At 38.5% G+C, this 18,899-nt stretch overlaps 1 protein-coding gene across 7 annotated transcripts in view; it reads left to right on the top strand.

The window, feature by feature from the left end:
- Positions 1-18,899, top strand: part of ABCC9 (ATP binding cassette subfamily C member 9) — a 114,014-nt gene that overhangs the window by 24,928 nt on the left and 70,187 nt on the right. For all 7 annotated transcript variants that reach the window (XM_036299899.1, XM_036299903.1, XM_036299902.1 and 4 more), the window contains 6 exons: positions 3,064-3,222; positions 3,752-3,907; positions 5,720-5,854; positions 7,632-7,794; positions 11,082-11,122; positions 12,047-12,189. In XM_036299899.1, coding sequence (XP_036155792.1) covers positions 3,064-3,222; positions 3,752-3,907; positions 5,720-5,854; positions 7,632-7,794; positions 11,082-11,122; positions 12,047-12,189 — 797 coding nt within the window. The remainder of the gene's footprint in view (positions 1-3,063; positions 3,223-3,751; positions 3,908-5,719; positions 5,855-7,631; positions 7,795-11,081; positions 11,123-12,046; positions 12,190-18,899) is intronic.

Below are 18,899 nucleotides of genomic sequence, written 5' to 3' on the forward strand. Positions count from 1 at the left end.
AGCCTAATTACATGCATAGAATTTCACATAGAATTCTGTCATCCCTCTGCCTTACATATATTAGCCACATGTTTTTCTGAAAAGAAACAGAACTTACACATTTTATGTAGCCACATGAAAAGTGGAAGGGCCCAAAAGTAGAATTTTAGTGGACTTAAAACATGAAAAATGAGGAGTGCTCACACTGACATGATGTACTTATTCGAGTATTACCTTTCCCTCACTTCTTTTTTTTTCTCTTATAATCCTCATCTGAGGACATGTTTTTATTGATTTGAGAGAGTGGAAGGGATAGAGAGAGAGAGAGAAAAAAACACACCCATAGATAGGTTGCCTCCCGTACGCACCCCAACTGTGGATTGAACCCGCAAACCTAGGGTATGTGCCCTGACTAGGAATGGAACCCGCGACCTTTCAGTATACAGGACAATGCTCCAACAAACTAAGCCACACCTGCCAGGGCTTAGTTCTAACATACAAATTATTAAATGCTATTGTTACAAACAAAAAACAAATCAGTTTTGTATGATTATTAAGTCATATTCCTACTAAAATAGTTATTTTCAAAAGTTGTGTTTTGTCACTGGAAGCGTCATATGGGGTGAAATCAGTAGCCAAGCTATATATTTTATATTTTATTATTTATTTCATTAATATAAGTTAAGGTAAATGAAAATCAGAAAAAGTCAATTCTGTAGAATTATTTTGAAACTAGAGGCCCGGTGCACGAAATTCATGCATGTGGGTGGGGGCCCCTCAGCCTGGCGTGCATCCTCTCCAATCTGGGATCCTTCGGGGGCTGTCCGACTACCTCTCACAATCCAGGACTGCTGGCTCCTAACTGCTTGCCTGCCTATCTACCTGATCACCCCTAACCACTCTGCCTGCCTGCCTGATTGCCCCTAAATACCTCTGCCTGCCTGATCGCCCTTAACCACCTCTGCCTGCCTGATCACCCTTAACCACCTCTGCCTGCCTGATCACCCTTAACCACCTCTGACTGCCTGCCTGATCACCCTTAACCACCTCTGACTGCCTGCCTGATCACCCCTAACTGCTCCCCCGCTGGCCTGATCAACCCTAACCGCCTCTGCCTCACTCTGCACTCGGGACCCAGGATTCCCCCTTCTCAGTTGCAGGCACCTGAGACCCAGGCTTCCCTCCCTCTAGCCAGCCAAGGGCACCTAAGACCTGGGCCGGCTTTGCCCGGGCTGGCTGCAGCCACAGGGGACCGTGGGCAGGCGGCTTCACCTGAGCCGCAGGCGCTAGGGACTGCGGGGCAGGCAGCTTGTCCCTCTCCCAGGCCGCAGACACAGGTGCTGGTGCCCAGGACTGCCGGGCGGGCAGCTTGTTCCTCTCCCAGGCCGCAGACACAGGCGCTGGTGCCCAGGACTGCCGGGCGGGCAGCTTGTCCCTCTCCCGGCCTATAGGCACAGCTGCTGGTGCCCAGGACCACAAGGTGTGTGGCTTGTCCCTCTCCCGGGCCACAGGTGCAGGCGCAGCCGCTGGCACTTGGTACCACGGGGTGGGCAGCTTGTCCCTCTCCCAGGCCACAGCCCAGCCATTGGCGTCCACGACCACAGGGCGGGCAGCTTGTCCCTCTCCCAGGCCACAGCCTGGCTGGTCCCCATTCCTCTCTTGCTAGCTCATTTGTTGTTGGCTGGTCCCCATTCATCTCTCCCCAGTGTTGAGTGTCTAAGCCATTATGGCATGATGGCGTGAGGGTGTGGTGACCATCTGCATATTATCTCTCTATTATGTAGGACTAGAGGCCTGGTGCACAAATATGTGCATGGGTGGGATCAGCTCAATGAGAGGCTGTGGGGGTTGGCTGGCCAGCCCCGTCCCCTGGTCAAACTACTGGTTGAAGAGATAATTTGCATAGTAGCCTTTTGTTATATAGGACTAGAGGCCCAGTGCACAAAATTCACGCAATGGAAGGGGTGTCTCTCAGCCCAGCCTGCACCCTCTCCAATCTGGGACCCCTCAGGGGATGTCCAACCAACCAACAGGGATCAGGTCTAAACCAGCAGTCAGACATCCCTCTCACAATCCAGGACTGCTGGTTCCCAACTGCTCACCTGCCTGCCTGCCTGATTGCCCCTAACTGCTTCTGCCTGCCAACCTGATCACCACCTAACCACTCCCCTGCAGCCTGATTGATGCCTAACTGCTCCCCTGCTGGCCCAACCATCCCCAACTGCCCTCCCTTGCTGGCCTGGTCCCCCCTAACTGCCCTCCCCTGCTGGCCCAGTCACCCCTAACTGCCCTCCCCTGCTGGCCCGGTTGCCCCTAGCTGCCCTCCCTTGCTGGCCTGATTGCCCACAACTGCCCTCCCCTGCCGGCCATCTTGTGGCAGCCATCTTTGACCACATGGGGGCAGCCATCTTGTGTGAGGGTGTGATGGTCAATTTACATATTACCTCTTTATTATATAGCAGTGTCCTCAAACTTTTTAAACAGGGGGCCAGTTCACTGTCCCTCAGACATTCCACACATGCGCCCTGCGGGCCTGGAACGAGTCGGCTGCTAAGCAGGACAGGCAGCGGCGGCAAAAACACCCGGCGGGCCGGATAAATGTTTTCGGTGGGCTGCATGTGGCCTGTGGGCCGCAGTTTGAAGACCCCTGCTATATAGGATAAGGATGCAGAAATTGTATTTTTGTTCCATTGGTCTTGCTGACCATCAGTTTTGTGTTTTTACTTCTAAGTTACAGTCTCAGTTAACATCCATCTTCATTCGTTACTTCCCATTTTACCAAGGTAGAATACATCTTTTCAGAAAATGTCTTCAAATATTTTAAAAATAAAAATGTATCTTTTTTTCTATAATCAGACATTTCCAGCTATCATAGTGATCCATTTGAGATCTTATGCATTGAGCTGATTTATATTTGTTTTTGTGGATGTGGTGAAGAAAACCCCACATTGTCTTTTGAGACTCATTTCACTAATGTATTATAAGGATTTTGAATTTTTATGTTAAAAAAATCATTTAATGAATGCAAACTGTAGAACTGGTATATGAAAAGACTCATTTTAATTTATGTCTTTTTTCTTTTAGGACAAGTATTTAAAACCCGTCTCATCAAAGGAATTTCTTGAAAATGCTTATGTTCTAGCAGTCCTTCTTTTCTTGGCCCTTATTCTGCAAAGGACATTTTTGCAGGCTTCCTACTATGTAACCATAGAGACTGGCATTAACCTCCGTGGAGCTCTGCTGGTATGTACAAGCTTTGAATGATCTTTGGTTCTTTAAAATGCCACATGCCATCCAGTGATAGGAAGTGTAGTGGTTTCAGTTTTGTTTTTGCATGTCATTTTCACTTTGATGTTGTAATATCAACACTTCTAGGACCTACTTAATAAAAGAAACTAGAGCTAATTAATAAACCCATTGAGTTAAAAATAACTTTTATAATAATATATAAAAAAGATATTTTGAAATTTTACATTTACTGATCTATGCTTCTACCTGTTCTAGTCCTTATGTTTAAATTTGAATATATGTTTTGATTATATCACTAGAAAAAATAAGTTTGTCTTTAGTTGAAGTTTGTCTTTAGTTGAGGACTAAAAGTAACTATAATAAAATGAAAATAATAGTTGATTTAAGATGGCATTATAGGTTTTATTTTCCCTTAACATTTTTTTAAATGTTATGTTTAAATGAAAAAAAAAAAAAAAGCATAATGTTGAGTACTAAATGTAGAGCTTCACGTACATTTTCTTTCTTTTTTTTTTTTCTTCAGGCCATGATATACAATAAAATCCTTAGGCTCTCTACATCTAATTTATCCATGGGTGAGATGACCCTGGGACAGATCAATAACTTGGTTGCCATTGAAACCAATCAACTCATGTGGTTCTTGTTCCTGTGTCCCAATCTATGGGCTATGCCTGTTCAGGTAGATCAATATAAGTAAGATTCTCATTTGCAGAGGAAGTAAAACAAAACGAGTGTAAGATACTAATCTCAGCAGAGGATAAACTTTTTGAATGTGCTAATGTTATACCTTTCTTCTAGGAAGGAAGCCGAGACTCAGAAATGCTATGCCATAGGTTAAGAAAAAGGGGTTTGGAATTATATTGCTTGAGTTCAAGTATCTGCCAAAGCCCCATTTTTGCACAAGTGTTTAACACCTCAAAATACTAGTTTTTTTTAACTGTAAAATGTGAATGATAATAGCATCTGCCTTGTACAGTTGTTGGAATTGTCAAGACTAAGTTAAAATGTGTAAAGCATTTAGCACAGTGCCTAACATTTTATGGGCCCTCAGTAACAGTTCTTACTGCATAAGTTTATGCAAATCACAGAGCCAGGACTTGATCCCTTTCATTTTGACAAACTCTCTTACAGCATTTCTAAACTAGAACAATTACTTAAGTTCATTGTGTAGTTTCAATAGCTGGTGTGTTATAAAATGTCAAAATGTAAAAGGTAGTCAGAATACCAACAAGCATAGGGCTATTTAGCTATTTCCGATGGAAAACAGTGTTTGGCACAAAGCATTTTAGTAAAGATACAGGGGTGCTTTGGGGGTAAAAATGGCAAAAGAAATGTATTCCGTTTTTTTCTTCTATGTGATACTGAATATTTTTAATTATCTCAAGTTTGTATCCTGTAGACAGAGCTTAAACTATAGATCTTACTCAATGCAGTCTGTCATCTATGTCCCTCTGTACCTCCATTTTATTAAAGTACATAAAATTACAAAGGAGATAGGGTAGTTTTTATATTCATTGTTTGATTTTTTATTTTTAATGGGAATCCAAGTAAAATAAAAGTGTACATCATACACGCACAGTGCTTGGCACAAAGTAAGATTTAAAATATGCTTTGTCTCATCTCATCAAGATGTATTTATACATAGGTCAACTGCCTACGTGGCATAATTCAGTGCACTAAAAATTCCAGGCTGCCTCTGAAATTTTTGTTTTGATTGGAATTCCCAAAGAGCCTAATTGGTCAGGCAGTGAACATGTTCCATTGCTTCTAGAAGGCCACAATAAGCTGTTATCATTGGCATACAGGATGGGTTAAATGCTTTAACTGCGTGGATACAGTCCATTAGTTGGACATTTTGAACTGTGATAAACTGAAGTACTGGGAAAAAAATATTTTCAAGAAAAAATAAGGAAGAAGAGGAAAGTGACACACCAGAAGAATAGGCTAAGTGGGTCTGCTCTGGTTTTTGGGAAATAAACTTTAAAAAGGCCATGAGATAAGATGGGGCACCAACTTTAGCATCTTCAGTTTTAGTTAGGCCTGGCTTCTTTTCAGTAAATGTACTCACATTTTATGATGCTACCCCCTACTTTCCTCCCTCCCCACCTTGGAAAGCTAGTGCATTCCCAAGAGACTCTGGGATATCAAATTTATGGTGAGTGACAACACTTTTGAGAAAAGTTTCAATGTTCTTTTAAAAAATTGAAGACTGCTTTAGAAGGCCAGAAGCATCATGGGACCGCTACGCAACTGCATGCAATAAATTGGTTTGACACCAGTTGTACAGATCACCGTACTAAAAATAAAGCCCTACTACTTAGCTTTCCCCAAATAAATCATAGTAAAACCCATTGTCACAGTCGAGTTGACTTCCAAATAAACTAAATATAATAATTAAGAAATATTATATTTTCACTTAAAAAGATTTCCTTTCATGCAGTGGTCCCCACGCCCCCATTCATTTCCCCTTTTCGTTGTGTTTCTTTCCTAGATCATAATGGGAGTGATTCTGCTCTATAATTTACTTGGATTAAGCGCATTGGTTGGTGCAGCTGTCATTGTGCTCCTTGCGCCAATTCAGTACTTCATTGCTACAAAGTTGGCAGAGGCTCAAAAGAGCACTCTTGTAAGTAACCTCTTTTGGAAACTTCATTAGGAAAATCTAACACTGTGTTATTTTTAAAATACAGGAAATGAATGCATACCACTCAGGATTTTTTGGAAAGCATTATATTTCATTTCAATTCTTTACGTATTTTCTGTATTACAAAATAATCTTTAAAAGTGGATTGAAATTTAAGACCTGATGGTTTTAGACTTAAAATACCAGAATCACAGTTCCTGATGTTTTTAAGTGCCACGAGGGGATGAGGCTTGAGCTCTTCTTCTAGATCAGTTGCCTAGAGAATACACTTAAGTGTATTTTGAGGCCATTGGAGGTCAATCATTGATGTGGGAGAAATGGAGCAAGAAACAAGGTCTAGTGCTTCTGAAATTCAGTTTCCATAGGGTTGAATCAAACCGTGTGATGCTCTATGGAGTTACACTGAAATGTTTCAGTGGCAGCTGCTCTGGCTGAATATGTTTGTGGTCCACTTAGCAAGGAAGAGAAAGCCAAAGTATTGACTCTTTCTGGCTTCCATTTGCCATGAAATCATTTTATTTCAGTAAGAATTGGCTTCTTTTAAAGAAATATTTGCAAATAATAAAATTGTTGACAGCATGTTTAGAAATAAAGTTTGATTAAATATGAGCAAGACTGTCTATCTGTAAATCAGGCATAAAATGTAGGGATGATGCCACTGATGGAATTGTTTCCCAAGTTGTGTTTCTACAGTGACTAGCAAGTTGCATGTCACACAAGTGATTTTTATCACTTGTTTTTCTGCTGCTCCTGATGAGGTTACGCATTATTTTTGTCTGAGCGGTCCGCCCTCTTTACTTCAGGACATGAATACAGAAAGATGTGGAAGAGGGCACAAAGAGGAGACATGACCATCCTCAAGCATCTCTCACTTAGCCTTTCATACCCTGTTCATGCACTCACTCACAGTCATTGGGTATGCATGTAAGACCCCCAAAGAGACAAAAAGGTGAATAAAAACCAGCCTATTTGCTGCTTTTGCTTCCTTCCAGCTACCTTTTGCCACTTTACAAACCCTTTGATAGTTCACAGATCATTGTGCCTTACTAAGTCATTGTAAGCCAATATTTGATGGTAGAGGAGGTTGAAACCTCCTTTTAGGTTTTTGTATCTGCTGCAAATTTCTCTACAGTTAGTCCAAGTTGTTAGTAACCAGTAAGTCTAATTTAGGCCTTCAACAGGAGCTTATGAAGAAATACCTAGAAATCTCTTGAAGTTAAAGATAATATGCTTGGTTTCAATAATTGTATTATGAAGACACAATGTGAACACACACAATACTGTACCCTCACATTCTCGAATGAGAAGCAAACTAACTTTTCTTATATTCATTGTTTCTCTTAAGTGTGAGTCAGGGTGCTGAGAGGATAATGAAATGACTTAGATATTAAAAGGAAGCCATTGGAAGCCTCTTTATCACTTTCATAAATTTATGTATATATTATCAGTAGACATTCAAGAAAATCATGTCAAAGTTAAGAAGCTGCTTTTATTTAAACCAAACCAAAAAGTATATAAAAGCTTTTAGGTGGAAAGAAATTTGAGGTCATCTCATTCAACTCTTCATTTTAAAGTTGGAGTCTGAAGCACAGAGAGTTTACTTCTCCCAGGTATTTCACAGCCATAAGTAGTGGGAGATCGAAGCAACAATCAAAATCTCTGTAATCCCTGCCCATGGCATGGATGGCTTCTCTGATTCACTTGAGTGTAGCTTGCATTTTTGTTTTTTGTTTGTTTGTTGTGTTCTTTTGTTTTATAGGATTATTCCACTGAGAGACTGAAGAAAACAAATGAAATATTGAAAGGCATCAAACTTCTTAAATTGTACGCCTGGGAGCACATCTTTTGCAAAAGTGTAGAAGAAACAAGAATGAAAGAACTATCCAGTCTCAAAACCTTTGCCCTTTATACATCACTCTCTAGTAAGTTGCTGTTGTACACATGGTCGATTTTATTTAGGTTGTGATCATTGAGACATTCTAGTCATCAGAGGAAGCCCATTTATTTTCTACATATGTACTGTCCAATAGCCACTGACCACATAAGGCAATTTAAATTAAAGAGTAGGGAGAGCACAGGCTTACAGTCAAGTAGACCTGAATTTGATTTTTTTTAAAAATATATTTTATTGATTTTTTACAGAAAGGAAGGGAGAGGGATAGAGAGTTAGAAACATCGGATGAGAGAGAAACATTGATCAGCTGCCTCCTGCACACTCCCCACTGGGGATGTGCCTGCAACCAAGGTACATGCCCCTGACTGGAATCAAACCTGGGACACCCCAGTCCGCAGGCTGATGCTCTATCCACTGAGCCAAACCAGCTAGGGCTGAATTCGATTCTTTACAAGTTATGGGCCTTTGCCTTATTACTTTACACCTGAAATCCTCCATCTGTAAAATGAGGATGGTGTTGGTAGTAGTAAAAGTCATTGAAACCCTCTTATCAGTTACATTGGGATGGATTGTATTTTCAGTAAAAATTTATGTATATGAATTCATTTGACTGTATATATTATTGTTTTCTTATTCACAAAGATCTTTTAAAAATTACCTATGATTGTCTTGCCTGTCTCTTTGGAGCTTATGGTACTATATTTTCTTAAAGATTATATTTGAAATGCCATTTTTGAAAATTGAGGAGGAAAAAAGTCAACATTTTCAAGTGAAAGAAGCCAAACTATATCAACAATATATCTTTTTCAATACATTTTCAAGAACTTTTAAATATAGAATACTTTCATTCTCAACTCTAATTTTTAAAAAATAATTGTTACAAAATATTGTAGTTTTTGTGAAGGAGTGACACTGAGTACTCTCAAGAATAATGAGTTTATGTTAGTACAATTCTTATGAACTTAGCCAAAATACTCCCACTAATATTTGATTTGGTTTGTGTGTCAGCTTTGCTCATCTCTATTGTTCCCAAGAATTTTAACATCTTAAAGTTTGGGAGTTTTATATATGGTTTCCTCTTGAATTCTAAACTATTTTTTAAAGATTATAAATACTTCTTTTGTGAAATGGATTTAGAGGAAATATTTGGTATATGTAGCTCATTTATTCTAGCCCAAATGCTTTAGAAAGGAAATGGGAATGAGATTTGTCTTCCAGCTGTGTACTGCTACTAATATGATATCAAAATTCTAGAAGGTAGAATGATTGATTATCCACTTACATACTATATAATAAAGAGGTAATATGCAAATTAACCCTCACCCCCTCACAAGATGACTGCGTACGACCAGACCGGCAGGAGGGCTAGTGAGGGACCACCAAATGACTGAACAAGCAGGCTGTGTGGGGCAACCAGGTCGGCAGGGCTGTTAGTGAGAGATGACCAAACGACTGAGCAGCAGGCTGCGTGGGGGCAGCCAGGCTGGCAGGGGGGTTAGTGAGGGATGACCAAACGACTGGACAAGCAGGCTGAGTGGGGTGACCAGGCTGGCGGGGGGGCCATGAGGGGCAACCAGGCTGGCAGGGGGGCAGTTGGGAGTGATTAGGCTGGCAGGGGGGCAGTTAGGGGCGACGAGGCAGGCAGGCAGGTGAGCGATTAGGAGCCAGCGGTCCAGGACTGTGAGAGAGATGTCTGACTGCCGGTTTAGACCCTAAACCGGCAGTCAGACATCCCCCGAGGGGTCCTGGATTGAAGAGGGTGCAGGCTGGACTGAGGGCCCCCTTCCATGCATGAATTTCATGCACTGGGCCTCTAGTGTATAATAGTACACTAAACTGGTAGCCCCCACAATACGTTCCTCTCTGCAGTGGACTGAAATTCTCATAGGAGCATGGATGCAGCCAGAAATAATAATTAGGATGATGATGAAACTATTACCACCACCACCACCACTACCACCATCACCACTACTACTAGTAATAATAGCAACAACAAAAATATATTCAGACACTCAACCAATTATTTCCATACATGGCTTTGCATATATCATCTCATTTAATCATCACAACAACCAAAGATTTAGATTCCATTATTAACTCCACTTTATAAGTTTAAAGGTTGAGTTGAATAGAGCTTAGGTAACTTGAACTTTCTCCAAATCATCTAGCTACTAAAAAGCAGAGGTGGGTTGTTAACCCAATTTGTCTCCAGGCATGAGATTTGAGTTGGTTTTTGAAAGTCAGATATAAAAAGAGAGGGGACAGAAGAGATCATAATAGAAGAGAAAAATAAGAAGTCATGTAGGTAAAAATGTATGATGATGCATTCATGATAGGGAGTAGGAATTCATGAGTTGGTGGTGGAAAGTTCCAGTTATGATTTGGTTCCAAGTTTTATGATTTGGTTAAGTACTATGTTCTGGGTGGTTAAGAGCTTGAACTAAGTCATGTGTGGACCTGCAAAAACACAAGCTGATTCTGTGTACAGTGGTAAGGATGGTTCATGAGATCAGGTCATGAGAGCCAATGATAATTTTTGGGTGGACACTCTCCTGAGTGCCAAGAATACTAGGTTCTAGTTCGCGCTCTGCCATTGCCTGTTTCTAACAACAACTGATTTAATCTTTTGATCCTCAGTCCTAAAAATGCTATAGTTTATAGAAAATATAATTATAAATCATTAACTTGGCTTTTTATTTTTATTACTACTTCCAAATGCTAGTATTTAAGCCTAAGATATGAATTTCCCTAGTTTTAGTTATGTATATCATGCTTATCAAATGATAGTACAATATATTCCTGAAGAGATATTTAAACAAGCAGGGAGTCTAGGATATGAAGTTAATTTAAGCAAAAGGCCTATGAGTGAAAATTAATCTCACTGCTGGAGAACTTGGAGTGATGCCAAATTCTTGTTTTCAATCTGTATAATAACCCAATTTTCACATATTTATGTTAGTTTTGGAGAACAAACAAAATATTGTTTATAAATATTACATTTATTAAATTCTAATAATTTGCATCATTAAAGGATTATTTTTATGAATTTTTCTGTTTGTAACCTTTCACAAAAAATAAATTTTCAATAAAAAAAGAAAACATTTTCTGATTAAGAGTAATGTGTAGGAACTCATACAACTGCAAACAAGGAAATACCAATTGGAAAATGTTTGTGGACTCCAGACATGATGTTATTTAATGAATTTTTCCTTTTTGTCTTCAAGGAAAGTTAAAGTGATAAATAGATTATTAATTAAGCTTACTGAAAATGTTTCACAGTTCAATGAATCTAATGTATTTTATTTCTTTCCACAGTCTTCATGAATGCAGCAATTCCTATAGCAGCTGTTCTTGCTGTAAGACACTTTTTCTTCCTTTTAAACATGGAGCAAAGTCAGTGTTTAGAAATGATTTATAAACAAGAATGTGTGGGTGGGAGTTAATATTACCTCACCTATACCAGTTATTTTGCCGTCTCCATTGCAATAGTTCTAATCCAAGGTTTCTCAACTGTAGCACTAATGACATTTCGACTCACATCATTCTTTGTTGTAAGGGCCCATTTAAGGATGTTTAGCAGCATTCGTGGCTTCTATCTAATTGCCATTAGAATCCTCCACACCCAAGTCCTGACAATCAAAAATATCCTGGGACATTGCCAAATGAGCTCTGGGAGCAATTTTATCAGTATGAGAACTAACTGTTCTGATCTCCCTGAGCTGGTTTCTGGACATTCTTATAACAGGATGGTGTTAGTTCAACAACCAGAAAATGTCAAATAGTTACATTATATTTCAAACTTAAATTACAAACCCGGGAGCTAGGATCCTATTTAGAAATGTAAGTGTGCCTACATTGGACACTAATGTTGGCAGTTTTAGTAAAAGTCCACAATAAGGACCTGAAAACCCTGGGATGTTCTCTTCTTTTCCTAGAAAATCTTGTGTTGGTTGCAAAGATCCTGGATGGTTGTTAAGAACCCTGGTTTCTCCTCACTGTTCTTCTCCCAACTCAGTAATTTAACAGAAGTCAGTTATCTAATCTGTAAACAGAATCTGTTTTACCCTTCTCACAGGGTTGCTGTTAGAATGAATGAAAGCCATTAGTGTTCTACCAATAACAACTATTATTTTTCTTAAGGGGTAATTTGGATGAAGTAATTGTTTTCATAGTTGCAATAGACATACTGACATAGAAGAATAGGTTAGGTTTGTGAAACTTAATGTAAGCATTTGTGAAATCTTCTTCAGCTTTCTCTAAAGAAATCCCTTCTTTCACAGACATTTGTGACCCACGCATACACCAGCAAGAAACTTCTACAACCTGCAGAGGCCTTTGCTTCGCTGTCTCTCTTTCATATCCTGGTCACTCCATTGTTCCTGCTCTCCACAGTGGTCAGATTTGCAGTGAAAGCCATCATAAGGTATGCATTGCAATGTCTGGAATTCTTTGCTTGGTTATAAAAAAAATATACACTCATGGTAGTAAATTTGAGATAGTATAAATACAACAGTAAAATCACTGTCCAGAGATAGCTATTGTCAAAATTTTGATATGCTACCTTTCAGTACTTAATATAAAAATAATTATTCCAACCCTGGCCAGTGTGGCTCAGGTGGTTGGGCATCGTCCCATGCACCAAAAGTTTGCTGGTTTGATTCCCTGTTAAGGCACATGTCAAGCTCAATCCCCAATAGGGGGCATGCAGGAGGCAGCCAATTGATATTTCGCTCTCACTTTGATGTGTCTCTTTCTCTCTCCCCGTCTCCCTTCTTCTCTGTCTAAAAATCAATGTAAAAATCTTTTTTTTTATTTTTAAAATATTTATTTATTAAATTAATTGGGTGACACTGGCCAACATGAACATATAGGTGTCAGGTGTGGGTTTCTATGTTAGAAAATCTGTATATTGTACTATGTGCCCACCACCCAAAGTCAAATCTCCTCTCCCCTTATATTAGGACTCCTTTCTCCCCCCTCCCATTCCCTCTGGCAACCACCACACTGCTGTTTGTGTTCACAAGTTTCAGTTTTATATCCCACATCTGAGTGAAATCATATGGCGCTTAGTTTTTTTCTGACTGACTTATTTAGCATAATGTTCTCGTGGTCCACATGTGTTGTTGCAAATGGCACTATTTCATCCTTTCATATGGCTGAATACCCCCGATTTTGTAAACAAAATCAGAAATGAGAGAGGAGAAGTCACCACAGACATCATAGATATACAAAGGTTCATATAAGAATAGTATGAAAAACTTTATGCCACCGAATTCAATCACCTAGAAGACATGGATAAGTTCCTAGAAATATAACCTTCCTAGACAAAATAATGAAGAATTGGAAAATCTAAACAGACCAATCAGCAGTGAGAAAATTGAAACAAACTTCCCAAACCTCCCAAAAAACAAAAGTCCAGGACCACAAGGTTTCACCAGTGAATTCTACCAAACATTCAAAGAAGATTTAAAACCTACCCTTCTCACACTCTTCCAAAAAATTGATGAAGAGGCAATACTTCCTAACACATTTTATAAGGCCAATATAACCCTGATACCAAAATCTGGCAGAGATAACACAAAGAAAGAAAGCTACAGACCAATATCTCTGATAAATACAGATGCAAAAATTCTAAACAAAATAATAGCAAATTGAATAAAACAGTATATCCAAAAAATAATACATCATAATCAAGGGGGTTCATTCCAGGGCACAAGGGTGGTTCAACATATGGAAATCAATGTAATATACCACATTAACAAAAGAAAAGATAAAAATCATATGATCTTATCAATAGATGCAGAAAAAAACATTTGATAAGATACAACATTCATTTATGATTAAACCACTCAATAAGATTGGAATAAAAGGACAGTACCTCAACATATTAAAGGCCATCTATGATAATAAACCCTTAACTAACATCATACTCAATGATGAAAAACTGAAAGCTTTTTCTCCAAAATCAGGAACAAGGCAAGGATGTCCACTCTCACCACTCTTAAAAAAGTGTAGCTTTTGACTCCTGTTTTACTTACTGTTTTTATTATTTTCTCCCTCATTTAGGTCATAACACATGATGTTTACTGATTATGTGTTATTCCATTGTTTGGAAGTGTTATAATTTATTTCATGACTACCTTTTTATTGGACATTTAGAATATTTTGTTCTCTCCCTAATATAAATAATATTTATAACATTGAAGTAAATATCTATATTTACCTTTATTAAACTTTTGTCTGATTATTTTCTTAAGTTAGATTTCTATAATTCGGAATACTAGTTCTAATAGCATGTACACTTTTAAGGTCCTTGATGAATGCAGCTATGTTGTTTTCCATTGAAAGAGTAGTAGGTCAAAGGTGTACATATTTTAAGATTTTTTTATGAGTATCGTCATGTTTTCCAGTGAAGCTGGATCAGCTTATGTTTTCACCAACATTAACACATCACCTCATAATCTCAAAAAAATAAATCCTAGGCTCACAGTCTCTGCAAATGGAAAGGCTTGATAAAACTACTCAGTATTATGTTCATTTTAAACTAGAGGCCCAGCGCGCACGAATCGTGCTCAAGTTGCTAGCTTCTGCTCGCCTCAGCTGGCCGCCCCGCCCATTGCTGTTAGTAACTCACTGCCCCGCCCTCCACCACTCTTAGCTCTCGGCCGCTAGTAGCTCGCACCCCACCCTGCCTGCCGCAAGAGCTGCTGTGCATTTGGTCATGACGGCGTGACGGCGTTATGGCCACGGGCCTTTTATATAAGAGATATGCTTTTGTAGTATTTCTAACCAGTGTAATTTTGTCTCAGATTCACAATTTCTCACAATGCAAAACTATAAAAATAGATGCAATATGATAATGATTATTTCCCCACCATTTTTACTTGTATTATATAATAAATATGTTACCAAACCATATGTTATATGACACTGTATGTGCCATAGTCTATCATATGTGAATCCTCATTGTACACAAGGCAGTCTTCAAATCATTGTTTTCTTTTTGCTATAGGTCCTATAAACTTTATAAAACATCAGCATGTTTCATAAAAAGTTATTTTATTTATATTAGGCCTTTGAAAAAAATGCCAAGATATTGCAAAATTAAGGAATATTGGAAATTGAGGTCTTAAATAGACAAGGCATGGTGTTTCCATTGATAGCAATGTAGAACATCTTTTGTAAAGTCTTTTAAAATGAGCAAATTTTCCCAAAGTCTGTGTATTACTAAGAAAACAAATATTTAATATTTAAAATATCACAATCTTGACTTTTAGGCAATAGTTTATGTTGGCTTAACAACATCAATACCAAATAACTTTAAAATAACTTATTTATTCTAAAACAAGTTCTGATTGGTTACAACAGTATCCTAACATGATTTCAATACAATCCTGTAAGATATGACATTAGTAACCAATTCTGGAGCTGGGTTTAAAGTTCCAGCTCTCAGGCCTCATCTGCCCTCATTATTTTTCCTTATTGTTCTGCCTTCTAAAACACTTGTACAGATCACTGACTGATTTTTGTAGCACCGCTTCCAAATTAGGCCGTGCTCTGGAAGGGAAGCTAGTTCAAACAATAAAATTGATAAATGGCCAGAGTCTGCTATTTTGGTCCTTATTTTCATTTTCTCCATTTAATAGCTGTCCCTTTCATGGTTGCATTTTAAATTGAAATTTGATTTTGTGCTGCTGCAGGTGAAGATAGAAAATAGTTGATAAGCTATACCAAATAACTCCTCTGAAATCAGGAGGCTACACCAAAAGGATGTTAAGAATTGATATGGAAAACAAAAAACAAACAAAAATCTCTGGGTGTCCTTGAGTTTATAGTATACAATCCTGCTGTTCGTAAATCCTGGTAATTTTGAGGGTGGATAATATTCCCTGTGCATTTCTGCATAGCACTCTCTCGTCCCCATGTCCCAGGGAAAAGGCATTTGCCAGTTTGATAAAGACCAGTGTGTTTTCAGGGCTCAGCTCCAGCTTTTCCAAGCCATAGGCCAAATGGAATCAGCTTACACAACTTGCTTCTCTAGAATGAGCGTCCGTGGTTGATTTGTGGGTCCTACAGAGATGAGCGGACCACAGAGGAGGCCAGTGCTTTTTCCCATTGTGTGCTGGTTCTGGGAACCCAACTGAGTGTTTTCCCATTGTTGACTAGGCTCAGCGTATCTTCTGTGCCTGGGAACCCGTGACCGGCCTTGGATGCCAGTTGGCCCACAGCGAGTTGAACAGCCTGTTTATAATCGGGGACTTTGGTCAGCTGATTTTGAAACCTCTTCTTTAGGACTGTGGAAATCCTAAGTTCTTCACTGCATTTTTAAATGCGTTCAGAAGTTCTTTGGGTTAGAATGGGGTGCAGCCTATTCCCAATTTGTGTTATACGTACATGTAAGAGGCTTATAAAGTCTCTACTGTAGGAAATTTCCATGCCAGCTAAATTTGTTTGCTATGGGAAAGTTCTATGCTTTCTTCTAAAAATGTCTAGCTTTTAGACAAAATTTCTTCAAGTTGTTTATTGGGTGGGACCCCATGTACTCATATAATAAAATGGAAGAAAGAGGAAGTTATGTTTCAGGATTTCTCCTTCCCGTTTGAGTTTTCTGGACGTTTTAGAATGATGTGTCTAAGTCTAAGTTTGCAAAACAGAGTGAGATATGAAGAAAAGTAAGAAAAGTCGCTATTATCTAAAATAAGATACTGGAATAAGAGTGATTTTTCAGGATGCTCGCCTCAGTTCTCCACTTTGTTTTATTTATAAGGAAGTAATTTATGTGTTTTGCTTTTCTGGAGGAAAATGTAAGTTGATATGTTATATCCTTCATAAATAATTTGAATTTAGGTTGCTGTTATTTGATGTATAATGCAACATCTATGTCCAAAGATGTTATTTGCCAAGGGGAAAATGTGCAAAACAAATCCTCTGCTTTGTTGGAAAATAACTTCGTGTCCTTTCTCTCCTGTACCTCCCAAAGGAATGTGTGCTTGGCTCATCTATTGCAATTATCTTCAATCAAGTAAATTGTTACTGATATTTGTCATAGAGCAGGCGTACACTTTGACCTGGTCTCTGTTTACAAAAATGTCATAGTTCCTACAAGAAAAATAACTGCCAGCAACAAAAAAGTTATTCCCAATTAATGTGATACCTGTATACAATACTCAGGTTGTATCTAAATACTCAAAGTGAAACTTGAAAAGTGAGAAAATAGCAGTGTAATTAAAACCTTAAGTGTGTTTACAAATTATCTAAATATATGGGAAGTTAATAAAATACTGACCTATAAGGATAATGGAGGCAGGATAGCAAATTGGTTGGCCTCAAATATGCCTACTTTTTAAATCTTAGCACTGCCATGGAGTACTCATTGTTTAACCTCAAACACATTAGTTAGTATTTCTGTCTCAGCTTCCTCAGTTATCAAATGGGCACACTAATAGGTCCTGTTTCTGGCAATTGAGAGAATGAAATAATGCATGCAAAGTACCCAGCACATTGCCTAAATATTTTAAGCATTTAAAAAATCCCCATTTTACTAATTTACCACCATTTTACTAATCTCCATTCCATACCTCAGAGAGATATCTCTGTAGGTCTACATGCACTTGTTAGCACTTTAAGGACATTGCACTGGGGATTGCAAAGAGGAAAGGTAGTGATAAATCCATAGGAAGTCCACAGTCTAATTGGAGAGAACAGGAGAGGAACCCAATGACAATACAATACCTTATGCTATTATAGAGCTCTACACAGAATTCCATTTGGCCTATATCTGGGGATCATTGAAGCTCATCAAGAGACAAGGCAGATAGTCTGTCCAGTAAAGGTTTAAAGGAGGCGTTGAATCCTTCATGGGATCTTAAAGTATTAGTAGGACTCAGTTATTTGAAGGAAAGGGGAAAACATGTTCTATGTGAGGGAGCAATGTATGCAAGGGGAAAGGGTGAATAAGTAGGTGAGATCTCAGTCCATTCAGGGGATGAAAGTAGTTGAGTGTAGTTGGAGAAAGGATCTGATATGGAGTTAGGGGATGAAGCTGGAGAATAAAATCCTGATTAGCTTGTAGATGATGCTAAGGATGCTGAAAAGCTAGGGGTGTCATTTGTTATTTTAAAGAGAGAATTGTCTGAACAGATTTGGATTTTTAAAATATAATCCTGGCAGCATGGTGGAAATTACTTCACCCTTGGTCAGGATTCATGCATTTTTCATCATTGTTTTGCCTCTGATTTCTGAAAGGCCTCATATGAACAGGAAATGCTTGTTGTATTACCCATTTATTCATTCACCAGACATTTCTTGAGGAATTACTATGTTATACCTTTGACAATGGAGAGATAGACAATTGTTCATTGTAATTGGAGTTGCAAAGTTGGGTGTTATAAAGTTCTCCCCTGCCCCAGTTATGCTCAGAGACCATTGCTTCTTGATGTTCAGCAAGAATGAGGCTCATTAATTCCATAAAAGCTTCAGTAAGATTTATATGGGTACTGGAGAAGTGAAATGGAGAATTGAATCAGCCAACTTTACTTAAATGTCTGAACTATGGATTTATTCCTTCTTTGATTTAGTCAACAAACATTCATCTAGTAGTATGTGCAAGGAGCTGCTGGACTTAGAGTTACCAAGGCAAATAACCTGGGCTGGCCCTGTGCTTTCCTTTGTGTGAGAAGACAGAGGGTGAGATTGTTTGAGGTAGTCTTTTGATTGATGAAAGACTAATCCTTAAAATCCAGTCTCTTCAAAACTTAAGAATAGAATGACAAAATCTATAAGAGGAAAGAAGGTCTTTTACTACTACTTTTAAGATAGTTCTTAAAAGTTCTCATCTCAAGAAAAAAATTTGTATGTGTGTATGTTGATGGGTGTAACTAGATGTACAGTTATTTTGAAATATATACAAATATCACATAATCATGTTATACATCTGAAACTAATGTAATATTATAGTCTATTATTCCTTGATGAAAAAAAGTAAAGAAGTAACAACTGCCATTAAAATGAATAAAATGCCATTGCATAAGGTATTTCTAATACTTTTTTTAAAAGTCTGTATGGCCAGGCTTTGCTGCAATGACTCAAAAAGAGTACACAAATCAAAGCTCTTTTTCTTTTTGGGCTCTGAAA

The sequence above is a fragment of the Myotis myotis genome, unplaced genomic scaffold (assembly GCF_014108235.1).
Source record: "Myotis myotis isolate mMyoMyo1 unplaced genomic scaffold, mMyoMyo1.p scaffold_m19_p_3, whole genome shotgun sequence".
Lineage (NCBI taxonomy): Eukaryota > Metazoa > Chordata > Mammalia > Chiroptera > Vespertilionidae > Myotis > Myotis myotis.